General features: G+C 51.7%; 1 protein-coding gene across 7 annotated transcripts in view; it reads right to left on the reverse strand.

The window, feature by feature from the left end:
* The window catches only part of KAZN (kazrin, periplakin interacting protein), a 1,209,168-nt gene that overhangs the window by 64,852 nt on the left and 1,123,104 nt on the right, over nucleotides 1-21,212 (reverse strand). For all 7 annotated transcript variants that reach the window (XM_055262432.2, XM_055262431.2, XM_063631811.1 and 4 more), the window contains 2 exons: nucleotides 19,797-19,933; nucleotides 11,865-12,035 (listed from right to left, as the gene is read on the reverse strand). In XM_055262432.2, the coding sequence (XP_055118407.1) occupies nucleotides 11,865-12,035; nucleotides 19,797-19,933 (308 nt within the window). The remainder of the gene's footprint in view (nucleotides 1-11,864; nucleotides 12,036-19,796; nucleotides 19,934-21,212) is intronic.

The raw sequence follows: 21,212 nt of genomic DNA on the forward strand, positions 1-21,212 counted from the left end.
TTGAATGCAGGCTGGGGACAGGCAGATCCTAAGCCCAGCTCTCAGGAGCCCACGCCAAGAACATGTAGGACAGGAGGGAGCCCAGGGACAAGTGTGGGGCTGAGCTGGGGCTGGGAGGCAGCCTCGACTGGTCACACAGGTCTTCCTTTCTCTGCCCAGTGTCTGAGACCTCTTTCAGCTGTGTTATCTCCCCCTAGAATATGTGGGGTTTTATTAGAAGTGATCTCAAATTCTTTTGGAGAGAAAAACAGCAAGTATTAGAAATGTGTTACTGCATATTATTTTCTTTTTCTTCTTTTATTTTTTTTGAGATGGAGTCTCGCTCTGTTGCCCAGGCCGGAGTGCAGTGGCACGATCTCGGTTTACTGCAACCTCTGCCTCCCAGGCTCAAGCAATTCTCCTGCCTCAGTCTCCTGAGTAGCTGGGATTACAGACACCTGCCACCATGCCCGGCTAATTTTTTTGTATTTTTGGTAGAGACAGGGTGGCACCATGTTGGCCAGGCTGGTCTCGATCTCCTGACCTCAAGTGATCCACCCGCCTCAGCCTCCCAAAGTGTTAATGCACTTTCTTTTCATCACAGTCATTTTCTACTCCTGATTGGCTCTGCGGGCTCATGACAGGGCAGAGGAGACAGGAAGAGGCCCAGGGGTCCCCTGCACTGAGGTTTTGGGTGAACACTGATGTTTCTGGGGTAGCTGCAGATGGCAGAGCCACTGTGAGTGCTGGCTTTGCCTCTCATGTGAACACAGATTACAACAAAAACGTCCATCTCATCTCTCCACAACCTTTCCAACCTTGCCCCAGGCCTGGAGTTCTTCCTGGCAGAGCAGGGATTCTTGAGAGAGGGTCCCACCAAGAAACGGACAGTCCTTGGCCTAATGCCTGATGCACCCTCATCACATCGACCAGCTGTGTTATTTTAGACAAGTCACTACCTCCTCTGAGCCTCAGTTTCCCCACCTGTATAGTGAAAAGCCTGGACAAGTGATCTTCAGGGCTCCTTCCAGCTCGGACACCCTAGAAATCTGTGAAATCACTTCCTTCCCACTGCCAGCTTCCAGGGAATAGAAATCCATACTGCAGAGGCTAAGCTGAGGGTGTCAGCCTTGCCCCCCCAACCTGGCTTGCCCCTGCTCTGGCCGAGAAAACCACCTGTGCTCTGCCACCCTCGCGCGCTCCGTGCAACACTGCTGGGTTGCAGGAAGGGAGTTTGGGATTATCTGTGCTCAACAGATAAGAAACCAAAACTCAGAGAGGTTCAGTGACTTCTCCAGTGGGCACAACATCCAACCTGGGTACCAAACCCTGGTGTCTGACTGGGAGCCCAGTGTGGTTTCCCCTAAGCCCACGTTCCTGTGGGGCAAGAAAACAACCAGCACAAATGATGTGGGCCAGTCCTGTCTGCTCACCAGAGTCCCCAGCACCTGGCCTGGGGTTCGGCACCTCCTGGACGCATGCCGTAAGAACCTGCAGGATAAATGGAAGCAGGTCCCTGCTTCGCAGAGCCTTTGTTGTGTTGATGGCCCAGGGAACAGCTCTGTTGTCCTACTGCAAGAACAATGGGGTAACTTTTCTGTTTAAGGAAGGAGTGAAGCTGGGTGTGTCTCGAGCCTCTGTACACCTGCAGCGGACCCAGCATCAGGGAGACCCACACTTCCTGAACCACCACACCCAGCCCAGGTGAGTCGGTGGTTGCATCTGCCTTCCCTCCAGGTGTGCGTGCACACAGCCTCCTGGCCCTCCACACTGCTACACTCGCAGTCTTAAGGGGATGCCCCACTCCCTTGCTTCCTCCTGCCCAGTCCATCTGGCTGCCCAGAGAGTGGGGATCGGGAGAAATAAGCACCCAGGCTGGTCTGCCATCATGCGGGAATGAACCCTCAGCTCCCCCTCCTGAAAACACTCCCAGCCACATGCATAGGAAGCACAGGATTGTACAAGCCAGCACCTGAAACAGGCAGTCCTTGGAGGGAGCATGGGAGGGAGTGAGGAAGAAGCCTGGGCGGGGTGGCTCTCCCGAACCCATCGGCTTCCTTCTCCCAGGCAGGGCCTCATCTCTGTCTGGGCCTGGGAGTGGCATCTTCCATCTCAGTAGGCAGCTTGACATCCTTGTTACCTGACAATTGGGAGGTCCCCTACAGTTGGTCCTTCAGAATGGGGTGGCTGTACCTGTGAGTTCTAAAGCACAGGGATCTCTCAAACTGTCCACTCTGCCCATTCAGGATTATAAGCTTCGAAGGCAGAGCTACAATGGAGAACTGTGGATGACGCATGTGAAGTCTCATCTAAAATACATGCACCTGCTTGCACACCCATGTACCCATACACATGCACATACACATGTATACACATACATACACACATGCACACACATATACACATGTATATGGACTGATATGGTTTGGCTGTGTTCCCACCCAAATTTCATCTTGAATTGTAGCTCCCATAATCCCCACGTGTCATGGAAGGGACCTGGTGGGAGGTAATTGAATCATGGGGACAGGTTTCTCCCGTGCTGTTCTTGTGATAGTGAATAAGTCTCCCGAGATCTGATGGTTTTATAGAAGGCAGTTCCCCTGCACACGCTCTCTTGGCTGCCACCATGTAAGACATGCCTTTGCTCCTCCTTCACCTTTCACCATGATTGTGAGGCCTCCCCAGCCATGTGGAACTGTGAGTCCATTAAGCCTCCCTTTCTTTAAAAATTACCCAGTCTCGGGTGTGTCTTTATCAGCAGCATGAGGAGAGACTAACACACACACACACACACACACACACACATGTACACACACACACGTATTAGATCCTCTCCTATGGCAATTGACATATTTCTCTGACTAATCTCTTCCATTAAATACAATTTAACGCTGGGAACTCCCTTTGGGTTCTGACTCTTCTCTTCTCCTCTCTGAGCCTCCAGAGTCTTCCAAGCACTCAGAACTTGGAACGTCAAGCTCCTGGGAATTGTTAACTTGACACAAATGCGTCCATTTGACAAAAGTCAGACAGAACTGGGTTCAAACTCCATTTCTCCCACTTAACTTGCTGTGTAACCTTGAGCAAATTACTCCATCATTCTGAACTTCAAGGTCCCACAATATAAGATGGTGAAACCAAGAGGGACCATGTTTATGTAAGTGGTGCCCCCTGGAGTTGTGTGATGAGGTGGCCTGGCCCTGGCACAGTTCTTTGGAGCTTGGGCTCTGTCTGGATTTGATTCTGGCTCTGCCACTCTGAGCTGTGGGATCCCAAGGTAGGCTCCACACCTTTCCATGCCTTCATGCCTCCAGCTGTCTAACAGGGATAATGACAGTTCCTCCCTCACATGGTTGCTAGGGAGAGTGCTTGGTCCAGGGTAAAAATACCCAATAAATATTAGCGATTGTTATTAAAGAGTCTCTATTTCACAAGCAGGGATGATGTGAGGAGTAATTCACATGAGGGTCAAGGATCTAGTCTGGCCCACTGTCTCAGAGCAGCCATAGTGCTCAGTTAGGATTACTTACATGCTCCCTGAGCCTGGGCAGTGAGACCCATGAGGCAGGAAGGGGAGATGGCAGCACAGGGCCCTGCCCTCACCCGCCTTTTGGCTGGGGCCAATGGCAGTTCCTGTTGACCAGGAGGGCCTGAGGTTCTGCTGATCCAGAGGCCACAATGCACCCATCACATCTCCCACATCAGAGAGCAAGTCTGGCCCTGCAGGCATGCTGTGCCCGGAAACCGAATCTTCTACCGGGTCCTTCAGAAGATGAGTGCTTGTCTAGGGAATGTTTCTCTGGGGTAAAGACTGGGAGGATCCCGAGGCAGGAGCCTCTGAGCAGACACTGGAAGGCTGGTGCTCCTGTGCGGATGGCACATTGTGCCAAACAGACACTGAGCGGGCACAAGGCCACCTTCTTCCCATGCTTCATAAACACATCCTGTGGCACAGCTAAGTTCTTCTCCTTGGGGGGAAACCGGCTGGGACCCTCTTTAACAGATCTCAGGAGGTACAGGTGGGAGCAGGTCCAGCAGGGAGGCACCGGTGTGAGCTGATGAGGCAAATATGGGCCACAACACCAAGGACCAATGACCAAGGACCAATGCAGGCTCTGGCTGTGGAGGGGAGGCTCCTGTGGGGGCAACGACAGGTGTGGCTCAGGTGGGCTCGGGATTGGGCAGACCCTGCCCTCATGCAGGGCGGCAGGCCCCCCACCACTCCGGGTTCAGACCCAGCCTAGGAACTGGCTTGGCAAGGGCTGGTCCAAATGGTCCAAGAAGGTGGTGGCCAGGGGCCTGGAGGTGGCACATTTGGGGCAGACTGCTTTCGTTGCAGCTAAGAATGGGCACAAGGGACATGGACTCAGAGCGTGGCCATTAAAAAGGAACCTGAGGCTTGGCCAAACCCTCCTGCCTCTCCGCTCGCTCATCCTTCACAGTCCCTGCCTCTCCTCTGGGCCTGTGGTGGCTGTCATTTTTACAGATGAGGAAACTGAGGCAGGAAAAGGTTAAAGGTGACATGTGCGAGGTCAAATACTGATAAGTGGAACAGGCATGAGAATCCACGTCTCTTCCTCCCCAGTGAGGTCTGAGGACAGGGTGGCTCTAGAGCAACCTCAGCACAGAGCTGTGAATGCTGACCGAGTTCTGCTGTGTGCCTGTCCGATTCACCCACTGCCTCATTTCCCTGCACTGTCACTCTAGGGGGAAGGTTCTACTCTACTCTACTCTACTCTACTCTACTCTACTCTACTCTACTCTATTCTATTGAAATGGAGACCTACTCTATTCTACTCTACTCTATTCTATTGAAATGGAGACCTACTCTATTCTACTCTACTCTATTCTATTGAAATGGAGACCTACTCTACTCTACTCTACTCTATTCTATTGAAATGGAGACCTACTCTACTCTACTCTACTCTACTCTACTCTACTCTACTCTATTCTATTGAAATGGAGACCTACTCTATTCTACTCTACTCTATTCTATTGAAATGGAGACCTACTCTACCCTACTCTACTCTATTCTATTGAAATGGAGACCTACTCTATTCTACTCTACTCTATTCTATTGAAATGGAGACCTACTCTATTCTACTCTACTCTATTCTATTGAAATGGAGACCTACTCTATTCTACTCTACTCTATTCTATTGAAATGGAGACCTACTCTACTCTACTCTACTCTATTCTATTGAAATGGAGACCTACTCTACTCTACTCTACTCTACTCTACTCTACTCTACTCTACTCTACTCTACTCTATTGAAATGGAGACCTACTCTATTCTACTCTACTCTATTCTATTGAAATGGAGACCTACTCTATTCTACTCTACTCTATTCTATTGAAATGGAGACCTACTCTACTCTACTCTATTCTATTGAAATGGAGACCTACTCTATTCTACTCTACTCTATTCTATTGAAATGGAGACCTACTCTATTCTACTCTACTCTATTCTATTGAAATGGAGACCTACTCTACTCTACTCTACTCTATTCTATTGAAATGGAGACCTACTCTACTCTACTCTACTCTATTCTATTGAAATGGAGACCTACTCTATTCTACTCTACTCTATTCTATTGAAATGGAGACCTACTCTATTCTACTCTACTCTATTCTATTGAAATGGAGACCTACTCTATTCTACTCTACTCTATTCTATTGAAATGGAGACCTACTCTACTCTACTCTACTCTACTCTATTCTATTGAAATGGAGACCTACTCTACTCTACTCTACTCTATTCTATTGAAATGGAGACCTACTCTACTCTACTCTACTCTATTCTATTGAAATGGAGACCTACTCTATTCTACTCTACTCTATTCTATTGAAATGGAGACCTACTCTACTCTACTCTACTCTATTCTATTGAAATGGAGACCTACTCTATTCTACTCTACTCTATTCTATTGAAATGGAGACCTACTCTATTCTACTCTACTCTATTCTATTGAAATGGAGACCTACTCTATTCTACTCTACTCTATTCTATTGAAATGGAGACCTACTCTATTCTACTCTACTCTATTCTATTGAAATGGAGACCTACTCTATTCTACTCTACTCTATTCTATTGAAATGGAGACCTACTCTACTCTACTCTACTCTATTCTATTGAAATGGAGACCTACTCTACTCTACTCTACTCTATTCTATTGAAATGGAGACCTACTCTATTCTACTCTACTCTATTCTATTGAAATGGAGACCTACTCTATTCTACTCTACTCTATTCTATTGAAATGGAGACCTACTCTACTCTACTCTACTCTACTCTACTCTACTCTATTCTATTCTGATGGAGTCTCACTCTGTCATCCAGGCTGGAGTGCAATGGTGTGGTCTCAGCTCACTGCAACCTCTGCCTCCTGGGTTCAAGCGGTTCTCCTGCCTCAGCCTCCCAAGTAGCTGGGATTACAGGCGCCCCCCATCATGCCTGGCTAATTTTTGTATTTTTAGTAGAGATGGGTTTCACCATGTTGGCCAACCTGGTCTTGAACTCCTGACCTCAGGTGATCCGCCTGCCTCGGCCTCCCCAAAGTGTTGGGATTACAGGCATGCGCCACCGCACCTGGCCTATAGTTCTGATTTTATACAGGAGGAAACTGTAGTTCTGATTTTATACAGGAGGAAACTGAGGCTCAGAAAGTTTAAGTCCCTTGTCAAGGGTCACACAGACAGAAAATAACAGGACCCAAACTGGGACTCTGTTAGACTCAAACAGCCCAGGCCCAGACAGACAGGAATGTCTGATTCTTGCAAAATGTCCTACTTGATGGAGGGGTGCTTCCAGTCTGCAGTGATTCTGCACTCCAGGGGACATCTGGTCATGTCTAGAGTCTACTGCTGTGACACTGGGGGGCTGGGGTGGGGGGGTGCTGCTGGCATCTGGTGGGTGGAGGCCAGGGAAGCTGCCACACACCCTACAGGGCACAGGGAAGCCCCACCACCGTTATGTGACCCCAAACGTCTATGGTGCCCTTGTTTACAGAGAGCACCATAAACCGAAGAGCGTTTCCCATGCTGGAGAAGCCGTGCTTGTGGGCAGTGAGGTCCGTGTGAGCCGGGCTCCCGGGGACAGGACCAGTGTGTGGGGGATGCCCATGGTCTCAGGAGCAGGCAGCCCTGTCTCCCAGCCCCTCATGTGACTAGGGAGGCTGGTAGGAAAGGCCTGTGGACTGAGGGAAGGCTAGTAAGGGAGCTGTCTCCTTCAGGCCCTGGCTGGACTCCCGTCAAACGCTTCCCCAGCAAAGCCGTCACGCCATGGAGTACAGGACTGCCTGATCTCCAGCTCTGAAACCGTTAAGAATACAGACCTCACTGGAGTGACTGCGCATGAAGACGGGGTGCTTTTTGGGGAGATGCAATTGTTCTGGAATTAGACAGCAGTGGTGGTTGCACAATGTTGTCAATGTGCTAAAAACCACTGAACGACATGACCAACGACCCATGACCAATGACCAAGGATCAACGCAGGCTCTGGCCATGGAGGGCAGGCTCCTGCGGGGGCAACAGTAGGCTCATGTGGGCTTGGGCCTTGACATTCAAAGTTGATAAACAATATTTTACACACACACACACACACACACACACACACACACACACACACACGCGGTCTCGTGGGGCCAGTGTGGTTAGAGAAGTTGCTGTGTAGGTGGTAATGCCTGGTTCGATCAGGATTTAACAGGAAATGCCCCCAGCAAGGGTGGATGGCTGGGCGGGCCTCAGGGTGCCCATCTTCATTGCTAAATGCCAATAGAGGGCTTTGCTTCTTGGGAAACATCTGCAGAAGCAAATGTCTTTTTGGCTCTTCCCCAAGTGAAGCGGTGAAGAGGGTGTGTGGGGCTTCCCGCAGTTGGCTCCTCAGGACACGGGGGGAGGGACGACGCCTGGATCCTGACGGGCTGCTCACCCCTCACTCGGCACCAGCCTGGGCTCTTTCCCCAATACCTGCTTTGCCAGTGGCCTCAGTGTCACCGGCAGGTATGAGCTTTGCCACCTCTGTGGCAGCACCTCAGGGTCACTTAGGAAACCGCCCAGCACCAGCGCCTACAGCCAGGACCCCTGGGTAAGGGGCAAGTAAGTGGCCCGAGATGGGCCACAGGGCATGCTGCATGGACCTCACTGAGGTAAGATTTCTTCAGAAGACAAAAGGGACATGTTCGCCCCCCCAGCTGCAGGGGCTGCTGAGCTCACCACCCCCCGGGCCTGGCTCCCCACCTCTGCAGCTGGGGGGCTTCTCTTTTTTTGAGATGGGGTTTCGCTCTGTTGCCCAGGCTGGAGTGCAGTGGTGCGATCTCGGCTCACTGCAACCTCTGCCTTGCAGGTTCAAGCGGTTGTCCTGCCTCAGCCTCCCGAGAAGCTGGGATTACAGGTGCGTGCCACCACGTCCAGCTAATTTTTGTATTTTTAGTCTAATCAGGGTTTTGCCATGTTGGCCAGGCTGGTCTCGAACTCCTCACCTCAAGTGATCTGCCCACTTTGGCCTCCCAAAGCCAAAAGATTACAGACGTGAGACACCACACCCAGCCTGCAGCTGCTGTGGCTTCTGCCACTGCTAAGCTGCGCCCTCCACCTCCCCACTGCACCTGTGGACCCTGACTTCCTTCCAACCCACCCTCTATGCTTCCACTGGCAGAGCTGAGCTACTTTCTGTTGCTTGCAACCCAGGACTTAAGGCACCCCCCGAGGAAGGGTCAGCCGTGCAGTGGGGGAGCTGGGCCTGCAGGCAACACAGCCTGGCTGTGAAACTCTAGGGATGGCGGGCAATGGAGGGAACCTGCAGTCAGGTGGACACCCCAACAAGACTGGGGCCATCACAGCTCCTCGTGAAGCCCCTTCCCTCTGCCTCCAAGCCCTGGGTAGACACTGCCTGTGCTGTTAACATGAACATAAACCAATCAACCTGAGCTGCCAACATTCACACGGGCAGATGCATCTGATGCCTGTCAGAAGGAGGCCAGAACCTGAGTTTTCTTGGCCAGAACGGAAACAGGCTGAGTGTCCAGACACAGTGGGAGTGGAAGCCAGGGTGAGCTGGTTCCTAGGCCGGAAAGACCCAGGGAGTCCTCGGATGCCTAAGGCCAGGACTCCAAGGAAGGAATCTGCCTGTCCACAAGGCATGAGGAAGACCTAGGAGAACAGGGGCCTTTTCCTGGCCTGCAAGTTCAAAGGTTTCTGTCTGGGCTGCACGTAGCAGCAGGGCCTCCAGTATTATCAACCCCACTGGTGGGAACTCCCTGGACCCCAGAAGTCCCTGCAGCCGCAGCTTTTTCCTGCCCAGCAGTTCTCACCATTAGGGGTCAGCATTGGACAAGGAGACCTAGGAGAGGCCCAGGGATCCTGCCCTGGCCTGCCCTGGGGGCCTGGTCCTTAGTAAACCATGCTGCCGTGGTTTTACCACGTCCAGGGCCTGGTGCCAAGTGCTTCTCCTGCTTTATTTCTTGGAAATCCTCACAAGAACGCTACAAAGCACGGTCGGCTCTTGCACAACGTGGGTTTGAACTGCGTGGGTGCATGGGTCCGATTATCGGCGGATTTCCTTCCAGCTCTGTCACCCCTGAGACAGCAAAGCCAATCCTTCCTTTCCTTTCTCCTCCTCAGCCACCCAGCGTGAAGACAATGAGGATGAAGACCTTGATGATGATGCTCTTCTTCCACTTAATGAATAGCAAATATATTTTCTCTTCCTTATGATTCTCTTTTTGTTTTGAGACGGAGTCTTGCTCTGTTGCCCAGGCTGGAGTGCAGCGGCTTGATCTTGGCTCACTGCAACCTCCGCCTCCCAGGTTCAAACGATTCTCCTGTCTCAGCCTCCTGAGTAACTGGGATTACAGGCACCCACGGCCACATCTGGCTAAATTTTGTATTTTTAGTAGAGACAAGGTTTCACCATGTTAGCCAGGCTGGTCTCGAACTCCTGACCTCAGGTGATCCACCCTCCTCGGTCTCCCAAAGTGCTGTGATTACAGGCATGAGCCACCACGTCCGGCCTGATTCTCTTAATAACATTTTCTTTGCTCTAGCTTACTTTATTCAAAGAATACTGATATGGTTGGCTCCGGGTCCCCAGCCAAATCTCATCTCGAATTGTAATCCCCACATGTCAAGGGAAGGACCAGGTGGAGGGAAGTGGATCATAGGGCTGGTTTCCCCCATGCTGTTCTCGTGATAGTGATAGAATTCTAACGAGATCTGATGGTTCATAAGCGTGCGGTAGTTCCTCCTGCATTCATTCTCCCTCCTGCCATCTTGTAAAGAAGGTGCCTTGTTTCTCCTTTGCCTTCCGCCATGATTATGAGTTTCTGAGGCATCCCCAGCCATTCAGAACTGAGTCAATTAATTTCCTTTATAATTTACCCAGTTCTTCCTTTATAAATTACCCAGTCTCAGCTCTTTCTTTATAGCAGTGTAGGAATGAACTAATACAAATACAGTACACGACACAGTTAACACACAAAAGATGTGCTTGCTGACTGTTCTTAGTAAGGCTTCTGGTCAACAGTGGGCTACTAGAAGTTACGTTGTAGGGGAGTCAAAAGTTATACATGGATTTAGCTGCACAGGGGATCAGCACCCCTAAGCCCTGCGTTGTTTAAGGGTCAACTACATATGCCATTATCTGTTTTGAATTGATGCATATGGAGTCCAGAGAGGTAAAGGCTCCTGCCCAAAGTCACACAGTTGGGAAGCACCTGGGGCTGGATTCGAACCCAGATCACATGGCTGTAACCACACCATTAGCTGGCATCAGCATTCTGCAGGACGACAAATCCTCTAAGACCTACGTCCTCCGCCTGCCCCTACTCTAGCCACAAGCTCCGTGGATCTGCCCAGCCACCCTGTGGGGAAGGTAGGGTGGGATTAAGACTCTACTCCCAGCCCAGTAACAAGTAAAAGGCACTGAAGCCCAGAACAGTTGAGTGGGCAACCCAAGGTCACACAGGAGCAGGCAGAACAGACCTCCAGGGCTCTCTCTCCCGAACCGGACCCTCTGTCCCCACACGCAAAGGGTACGCATCTCCCGGGAAAACAAAGTGTCTGGAAGTATTTTGAGGGTTTGGTTTGGGTTAGGAAAAAATTATTTGTTTCCTTAATGACCCAAGTAAGACATTTTTGCTGCAGAGACATTTGAAAAGAGGCCAATAAACAAACAAATATAAAAGTCGCTACCACTCTGAGAGAATGAATGTTAATATTTCCATGTATTTCCTCCCAAATATTTTCCTAAGCAAATATGTATATTTTAAACAAAAAAAATTTTTTTCCTTTTTTTTTTTTTTTTTTTTGAGACAGCGTCTCACTGTCGCCCAGGCTGGGGTGCAGTGGCTCACTGCAGCCTCACCTCCAGGGCTCAGGCAATCCTTTTGCCTCAGCCACTGGTCTAGTTGGGACTACAGGCATGTACCAGGACTGGCTAATTTTTTTTGAATTTTTTGGTAGAGATGGGGTTTTGCCATGTTGCCCAGGCTGGTCTCAAGCTGCTGGGCTCAAAAACAATCCGCCCGCCCTGGCCTCCTAAACTGCTGGGATTACAGGCACGAGCCACTGCACTTGGCCTTTTTTTCCTAACAGTAGGCTGGGGTGTGTGGAAGAGTGAGTGGTTTCCCAGTGTCTCCACACTCCCTGGGCCCAAGGCAGGTGGATAAAAGGCTGGCCCAGTCTCTGGGGGCGTGGTCTTGGAGGGAAACTTACGACGCATTGCAGAAAGCCCCCTCCCGCTGCGGGCCCTGCCCCTCTGCTTGTGTTCTGCTCTGCCCCACCCACCCCACCCTAGGTCTCCGATGTGAGTCGATGCCAGACGTCCTGGCTCCCAGCGCGGCACTGCTAGCAGATGCCAGGCCCACCTGGGTGGGGAGGGTTCTCACCATGGCCAGCTCGGCCTCCAGCTCCTTCATCCGGTTGTCCTTGAGGTCCAGCTGGGAGCGCAGGGCCGTGGCGTGGTCTGTGGCCTCCTTGGCCTGGCGCCGCAGCTCCCACTTCTCGCGCTCCAGCAGGTCCTTCTCCTTGGCCAGCGCTTTGACCGCATCCTCACTCTCCTGCGGGTGGGAGAGGGAGAGAGCACTGTGGGTGTCACAGCCAGGCTCTTCCCAGCCCAGGGACACCTAGAGGGGGCCTAACCCCTAGATGGAAAAAAAAGTGGGGAGGCCCCATGACATGTGGCCAGGAGCTCTGGCTCTGATGGGAAAGCTGTGGGCACGAACTCCAGCTCTGCCACAAACTAGCTGGAAGATTGCAACAGAGATGAACCCAGTAGACGCTCATTAAATCCTTTTTTTGCTGCATGAATGAGTAAGTTGGCAAATGACTGCTTTGGGGAAGTCATTCTACCTCATCAAGTCTGGGTTCCCCTTATATAAAATGGGGCAGGGGTCAATCCTACTTGTTTCAAAGCATTCTAAAGATTGAATGACTTCACGTGCGGGAAATAACACAGTCTGACAGAAGTTAGGGTGCAATAGTTGTTCTGGGGCTTTGTTCTGTTTGGTAAATTGTGTTCATCACAAGGAAATAGGGTCAACAGTAAGGAGACACCAACGACCCCAATTGTCTGGACTGCCACAAGGTCCGGCCACCACCCCACAGGGTCACAGCCTGTGAGAGAAACAGCTGTTGTGTCCTGAATGCGGCACAGTCCTCAGCCGCTTGCCCCAGGCCCCTCCCCAGGCTGGCCCTCCTGCATGAGCTGTTTTCTGTGATTGTCCAGGGAAGGGCCAGGCCCCAGCTGTGCCAGTCCCCAGAGCAGAGCCAGCAGGGAAGGAACAGACAGCTGAATCGGGGCTGGGACCTCTGTTGGCCGGAGCAAAGTTTCAGAACAACAGGCGTCCTTTTGAAAAGGACAGTCCCAGCGGGGAGCCCTACCCATCCACCCAGCCACCATCTTCCCATTCACCAAATCGAAAGCAAATCCAAGGTCTCCGTGTGGCCTGGGACCGTGGAGAGAGGCCACCATCCTGCCTTGTCTGCCAAACCTGTTTCTGAAGGCCTCACTTCCAGATGGTGAGAGACAGGGAGGCTGAGGGAGAACTTGGCCTTTTCTCTGTGGCTGTCAGAGCTGTAGCTATGGCCTTGGTTCTGGAGACAGAGGGAGCACCTGGGCCAAATCCTGGCTTTGCAATGACTGCTGTGAGTCATCCTGCCTCAGTTTCCCCATCTGTAACCAGGGGATAACACCACATATACTTTGGGGAGTTTGTGTGGGTCTGTATGAGGGAATCTACCTGGAGAGCTCTGCATAGGACTGGGCTCCCAGGAGGCACCTGCTCTCCTCACTCAGATCACTCCTCAATTGTCTCCTCCTCTGAGAAGCCTTCCCCGACCACCCATGTAAGAAAGAAGCCCCAGGCCCTCTCTAACCTGTTTTCTTTATTTGAAGCTGATACTGGTCTGTTATTCAACCAATATTTGTGGATATTTGTCTGGTATAAACCAGACAAAAATCCCTGCACTCGTGGAGCTTATAGTGAAAAATTCTGCTACAGTGTAGAACTGACCACTGGGGTAAGGGTTGTCCCTGAGAACCCGCTGGTGTACAAGAGGCTGCTTATAAAATGTCCCTGAATTAGGAGGAAGCCCCACTAGGACCCTCAGGATCATTTTTGTCTCATTGCAGTCACTGGTTCACACTACCATTCATGAACAGACCAAGGGCTCTAGGCCGGGTGGGAAGGCCCTGTAGGTGCTTTCAAGTTTTGGACTCCCACCTCCTTGGGGTCATATTCTGCGGCAGCAGGAGAGCTGGGCTCAGCAGCAACTGTCACAGAACTTTCTGTACAGTGCTAAGGCTTTTAGGTGCATTATTTAAACCTCACAACCACCCCTGAGGCAGGGACTATGATTATCCCTATTTCACAGGTGAGCAAACTGAGGCCCAGAGAGGTAAAACAACTTAGCCCAGAGACAGTGTGGTAGAGGCCTCAATCCCTGCTGGTACCTGAGGCAGGAAAGGAACTGAAAGGAGACCCCCGAGAGGTCTGGAACTGGAAGGGGGTTGGGGGTGGTGGGAATTTCTGAGGGTGGGATTTGGCCAGACCTCGTGGGGCCTTGGATGACAGGCCTGGGAGCTGAGGTTCTTTGGGGCTGCCAGCACTTGGGGATCACATGGACATAAGAGGGGAGTGTGGCCGGGCGCAGTGGCTCACACCTGTAGTCCCAGCACTTTGGGAGGCCGAGGTGGATGGATCACCTGAGGTCGAGAGTTCGAGACCAGCCTGACCAACATGGAGAAGCCCTGCCTCTACTAAAAATACAAAGTTAGCTAGGCATGGTGGCACATGCCTGTAATCCCAGCTACTTGGGAGGCTGAGGCAGGAGAATCGCTTGAACCTGGGAGGCGGAGGTTGCAGTGAGCCGAGATCCCGCCATTGCACTCCAGCCTGGGCAGCAAGAGCAAAACTCCATCTCAAAAAAAAAAGTAAATAAAAAAATAAATAAAACGTGGGGAGTGGAATACAGAGGGGAGAGGAGGGGGCTGCAGGGGCATGAAGGTCTGGCTAGGGGCTGGGTGCAGTGGCTCATACCTGTAATCCCAGCACTTTGGGAGGTGGAGGAGGGCAGATCACTTGAGGTCAGGAGCTCGAGACCAGCCTGGCCAACATGGTGAAACCCCATCTCTACTAAAAAAATAAAAATAAAAAATTCGCCAGGTGTGGTGGCATGCACTTGTCATCCCAGCTACTCCAGAGGCCAAGGCACGAGAATCGCTTGAACTCAGGAGGCAGAGGTTGCAGTGAGTGGAGATCATGCCACTGCACTCCAGCCTGGGCAACAGAGCGAAACTCCATCTCAAAAAAAACCAAAAACCAAAAACCAAAAAACAAAAAAAGTCTGGCTGGGGAGGTGACGGTGGTGAGATGAAAGTGGCCTGTTTCTCTTCCATCTGCAGTCATGTGACAGGGAAAGTGCATTTGGCACAGCTTTCAGAGATGTTGCAATTTTGCCACGTTCTGTTTTTTGTTTGTTTTTGTTTCCTTTTTAAAAAATTTTTTTGAGACGGAGTCTTGTTCTGTCACCCAAGATGGAGTGTAGTGGGGCAATCTCGGCTCACTGCAACCTCTGCATCCCGGGTTTAAGCAATTCTGCCTCAGCCTCCGGAGTAGCTGGGACTACAGGTGCACACCGCCACATCTGGATAATTTTTGTATTTTTAGTAGAGGCAGGTTTTCGTCATGTTGGCCAGGCTGGTGTTGGACTCCTGACCTCAGGTGATCTGTCTGACTCAGCCTCCCTAAGTGCTAGGATTACAGGCGTGAGCCACCATGCCCGGCCATCGGCCACATTCTGGACAGGCCAAGACCCCTCCTTTCTCAGCAACCTTGTTCCTGTGCCATCCCCCCACTCCCAGTAGCTCAGGGCCTGGGGTCCTTCCTGCTGCCTGCTCCAGTGAAGTCCTACAGGAGTCTGCTGGAGAAGTTGGGTGGGCCATGGCAGACTGAGCAGGCACAGCTGCGTGGGCTAGGGAACCTGTGCTCTCCATAGGAATTTTATTGCCAAATTTGAGATGGATGTAACACTTTGAGATGGATATATTAATTACTCTGATCTGTTAACTATACATTCCATGGATCCAAACATCACTATGTACCCCATGAAAATGTATCATTTTTGCCCAATTTTAAAAAACAAATTTGATATATCATGAAAAGACACAGAGAAGCATTGGTATGAAACGCTAGGTTGGCCACTGAAATAGCCAGCACTCTACCCATGGTTCATGGGGACAGCTGTGACCTCCTCTCTGTGGTTGGCCTTAGGTTGTAGAAAACGGCAAACAGTGGGAATCATTCCTTTGTTCCTCTGAACACGTACTGAGTGGTGTGGGGAGGGTGGCCCAGGCCAGGCCCAGTCCTATGAGCTCTGGGGCTGGGGCTCTGGGACTAGACCTCCTGGGTTTGCATCCTGCCTCTACCCCTTTCCATAATCGTGTGGCCCTGGGCCTGAGACTTTACCTAAGTCTCAGTTTTCACCTGTTAAATGGGGGGAATAGGGACAATCACTCCTCGAAGGATTGCTTTTAAAGTAGCAAATGTGAAGAGATGAGGGCAGTGCCTGTGCACAGTAGGTGCACAATAAACATCTGCTACTGGTAATATCACATTCATGCCTGTATACAGTAGGTGCACAATAAACGTCTGCTATTGGTAATACCATGTTCATGCCTGTATACAGTAGGTGCACAATAAACATCTGCTATTGGTAATATCATATTCATGCCGGTATACAGTAGGTGCACAACAAACGTTCGGTATTGGTAATACCATTTTCATGCCTGTATACAGTAGGTGCACAATAAACATTGGCTATAGGTAATACTATGTTCATGCCAGCTCCTGCTGAGGTGGCCTCTGAAGGCAGCCATCACCACAGTTCTTGCCAGGACGATTACCTGGTAACAGCGCCATCTTTTGGATCCTCTTGGACTCTGCTCAGCACCCTCTTGCTTTTTTTTTCTTTCTTTCTTTTCTTTTTTTGAGATATGGTCTCATTCTATTTATTGCCCAGGCTGGAGGTGCAGTGGCACAATCTGGGCTCACTGCCGCCTCAACCTCCCTGGCTCAAGCAATCCTGCTTCAGCCTCCCAAGCAGCTGAGACTACAGGCGTGTGCCACTCTGCCCCGCTAATTTTTAAAATTTTTTGTAGAGATGGAGGTCTCACTCTGTTGTCCAGGCTGGTCTTGAACTCCTGGGCTCAAGCGATCCTCCCACCTTGGCTTCTCAGAGTGCTGGGATTACAGGTGTGAGCCACTGTAACTGGCTGCTTTTTCTAAATCCTGATCTGTCTTCCTTCAGGGCATGCGTTCTCAGGGAGCTCTTTCTTCTAGCTCCTGATTCCTGGGTCCTCTGAGACCCTCTGTCCCTCCCAGAAGGACTTGTCTGGGTTCCTTTCTGCACAGGTCTTGCCTCTCCACCCCATTCCCAGAAAGCAGATCTACGACTGGGGTCTGGTGGGACCAGCCACAGCTCCACTCCTGCCCACCCGGGGCCTTTCTTTCCTTCTCCGGGTTTGCCATTGAGACCAACACCAGAGAGTGGCAGGTGAGGGGCCGGCAGAGGGGCTTTGAAATCCACTGTGGAATTTTCATGATCAAATGGCTGACTCCGAATCCCCGAAAGCAATAACGATGATAATGATAATGATAATAATAATGGTAGCAGGCATATGCCCCTACCCCCCCTTGCTTTCCATGCCCTGGGAACGTCAGGGCTGACAGCACTGGGCTGTGAGTAGTTGCAATCTTCATCCTGCTTTACAGATGTGAAGGCTGAGACCGGGGAGAGTCAGCTGTTTGCCTGAGCCACCCCCATAGCGAGTGCAGAGGTGAGATGCTAACCTATCTGTCTGCTCTTAATCCCTGCGCGACCCTGGTCCCAGGAGGAGGAAGCTGGTGGCTCAGGGGACAAGTAGAAGGTCAGTTTGGAGCCTGTCTTCTGCCCCAGGGCCAGCACATCACTGAAGGCTGTGGGCTGGTTCTCTGGCCCCACTGTGTCCCGTCCCCAATAAAAAAGAGGTAACCAGGTTTCCCTGCTGCTGGGCATGGGGCTGGTCAGGCAGAGGCTCTCCCTGCCTTGCCCACTGAAAAAATACCAAGCTCCTTGGGCTGAGGATGGAGAAATGAGAGAGGTGGACACAGAAGGGGAGGCAGGGAGCAGAGGCGACCAGAAGATGCTGTGCTGAGTGCCAGGGGGTGATGGGGTTGGGGGAAGAGGCGCACTGCACAGGGGGAAGGCATGTAGGCTCTGGACCCAGGCCCCATAAGCCCCTGCCCTGCCATCACCAGCTGCATGACTGTAGGTGAGTTATCTCCCCTCTCTGTGTCTGTTGGCTCATCTGTGAAATGGGAGGATAACCATATGCCCCACGGTGTCCGTGTGGGTGTTAAATGAATGGACACACACCAGGCTCTGAGAAGTCTGCCTGCAAGCCCTTGAAATACATGCCGTAACTCCCACAGCACGCGCCTGTGAGCACACACGTGTACCGGCATCATCAGACAGGAGAGCGGGGTCCCCTACCCCTCCCTCTGCATGGAGGTCACTCTGAGCCCCTGGCCTCTTTCTCCTTGCTGGTGGCCAAAGGCAATGCTGCTGAGACAGCCTCACCCTAAGGAGCAGACCCCAGGCCCACGAGCTGCTCCCCATGCCAGAGTCTGAGAAAGCAGCTTCTGTAGGCTCCCCTGCCTCCCTCTGCCTCGCTCCTGGGTCGCCCCATTCCTGCCAAACCATTTGCCTGTGATAGGCATGGGGAAGCTCAGTTCATCTAATATGAAGGGGAGCCAGGCCAAGCAGGCAGGGCAGGGGGAGCTGGGCAGGCAGGGAAGTGGGAGCTGGGCAGGCAGGGCAGGGGAGGGCTGGGCCGAGCAGGCAGGGCAGAGGGGGTGGGGGGACTGGTAGGCAGGGTAGGGGGAGCCAGGCCCTGCCTTTGAGTCTGGCACTGAGGGCAGCTAGAAGTCCCAGATCCCTGTCAGGGGCTGTGGTGGCCTGGCCCAGATAACTCTCGAGGCTCCTTTCATCATAGAAAGGAAGTGATGTGGGTGCCCGGGAGGTGACAGTGAGGAATCACTGGTGAAGACCAAAGTGAGTGGGGGGTACAAAGCATCTAGATTCAAATCCAGTCTGGAACACTCTGGTCTCTTAACTCCGGCTCAGAGGCAGCATCTGGGAAGGACTCATTCACCTGGCCTGCTGCTTCCCACTGTTCAAAAAGCAGCCTCGAGCTGAACACCCTGTGACAAGGTGCCTACGCAGGGCAGAAAACAGAGGCCGGAAGTGCATTCAGCTCGAGGCTGGAGTGCAGCGGTGCAATTTCAGCTTACTGCAACCTCCACCTTCTGGGTTCCAGTGATTCCGTGCCTCAGCCTCCTGAGTAGCTGGGACTATAGGTGTGCACCACAATGACTGGCTAATTTTTGTATTTTTAGTAGAGATGGGCTTTTGGCCAGGCTGGTCTCGAATTCTTATCCTCAAGCATTCCACCCACCTGGGTCTCCCAAAGTGCTGGGATTACAGGCGTGAGCCACTGTGCCTGGCCAGGGGACTGACTCTTTTTTAAGTTTTGGTGTCCTCTTTGGCATGTCATACCACAGATACCAGAGAGATACATGGTGAAACAAATTCCTCAGTTATCTGACCCATAAACTCCTATTCACCCCACAGAGCCCAATGCATATGTCACTTCCTCTGTGAAGTCCTCCAAGACTCCCTCCCTATAGGCAGAACTTCCTGCTGTCTCACTGAGGCTCCCCAGCTCTCTCTTCACACTTTTATTATGGCGTTAGTAAATGTTAGCTATGCGTCTTATTGATGATGCTACTACGTGCCAGGCACCCGGCTGAGTGCTCGGCATTCATCATCTCATAGAGTCCTCATTGCAGCTCTGAAAGGTCCACCATAATCACCATTCTGCAGAGAGGAAACTGAGGCTCTGAGAGGTCAAGCGAGATCTGCGAGGGCACACACACGAGGAGCCGGGATCTGAACCCCCCGGACTCCTGAGTCCACGCTGTCCTGTTTGCCCAGGAGGCATGGAGATCCCTCTCCGGGGGCTGTGCCGGTTTTATCTCGGTGCCTAGGCCTGGCTGGACACATCAAAGACCTCCCTATCTGTGTTTGGGGATTCAAGAGGCAGACCCTGTGAAGGTGGCCAGCCAGCAGGGGAGGTGGGAGCTGGTGTGTCAGGAGGGGAGGGGAGGGGAGGGCAGGGCTGGTGTGTTGGGAGGGGAGGGGAGAGGAGGGCAGGGCTGGTGTGTCGGGAGGGGAGGGGAGGGGAGGGGAGGGGAGGGGAGGGCAGGTCGGCGGCTGACCTTGCGGTGCTGCTCGTAGTTGCGGATGAAGTCTCGGAGCTGCTCCTCGCGGCTCTCCAGTGTGGCATACAGCTGCTGCATCTGGCTCACCAGGTCTGTCTTCTCGCCCTTTAAGCGCTTCCGGTCAGCTTTCATGGCTGGGGATAAAAGAGAGAGTTAGTTCCCAAGACCCCAGCTGTCCCCTCCAGATGCCTGAGTGCTGAGAAGTGGCATCACCGCTGTCGCCTTTGTAACAGGTGAGAAAACAGGGCTTGGAAAGACGAAGTGTCCCTCCCATGTGCCCCTGCCACTTGGTGGCCTTCCCAGGATTCCAAGCCAGGCTCACCTATGTCGAGAGCCCCGATTCTCACCTCTCAGCTGTGTCGATCTGACCAGGGAGCAAGTCCTTGTTGAAACTGCTTTCCCAGCCCTAAGCTGGCTGAGTGTTCAATGACGAAGAACTGAGGCCTGGTGGGCTCCAGGGGCCCATGGCTCAGGAAGCAGACAGGTCCTCAGTTCCCTGTCAAAAGGAACCCCAGGGCCACCCTGAGCCTGCTGGAACCACTCCGTCCAGCCCAACAGCCCCTCCTGCCTCATTTCTTCCGTGGGGAGAAGGATTACGTTAAAAACATGCATTAAGACATATACCAAAAGTGTAGAGCAACAAAAGAAAATACAGATAAATTGGACTTCATCAACATTAAAAACGTTTGTGTTTCAAAGGACATCATCAAGAAAGTAAAGGACAACCCATAGAATGGGAGAAAATATTTGCAAATCCTATATCTGATAAGCGGCTTCTATCTGGAATATACAAGTCTCTCTTGCAACTCAATAATAAAAAGAACAGGAAGCCATTAAAAAACGGGCAGGTCGGATCACGAGGTCAGGAGATCGAGACCATCCTGGCTAACACGGTGAAACCCCATCTCTACTAAAATTACAAAAAAGTAGCTGGGCGTGGTGGCGGGCGCCTGTAGTCCCAGCTACTCGTGAGGCTGAGGCAGGAGAATGGCGTGAACCCGGGAGGCGGGGCTTGCAGTGAGCCAAGATCGTGCCACTGCACTTCAGCCTGGGCGACAGAGCAAGACTCCGTCTCAAAAAATAAAAAAATAAAAAAATAAAAAGAAGCACTGGCTTGGGAATCTGCCTAAGTTTGATTAAGCCTCAGTTTCCTCATCTGTAGACGGCAGGTGACAGTACAGGCAACCCTTGGTATTGTGTGGCATTGGTTCCAGGAGCTCCCCCAAATACTAAAATTCACCATGCTCAAGTCCCTGATCAAACATAGTATTTGCAAATTATCTACACACATCCTCTCGTGTACTGTAAATCATCTCTAAATTACCTATAACACCTTATACAATGTAGATGCTATGTAAGTAGTTGTTACACTGTATTGTTTAGAGAAAAATGATAAGAAATATGTCTTGCGCA

Source organism: Symphalangus syndactylus, chromosome 22 (assembly GCF_028878055.3).
Source record: "Symphalangus syndactylus isolate Jambi chromosome 22, NHGRI_mSymSyn1-v2.1_pri, whole genome shotgun sequence".
Classification (NCBI taxonomy): Eukaryota; Metazoa; Chordata; class Mammalia; order Primates; family Hylobatidae; genus Symphalangus; species Symphalangus syndactylus.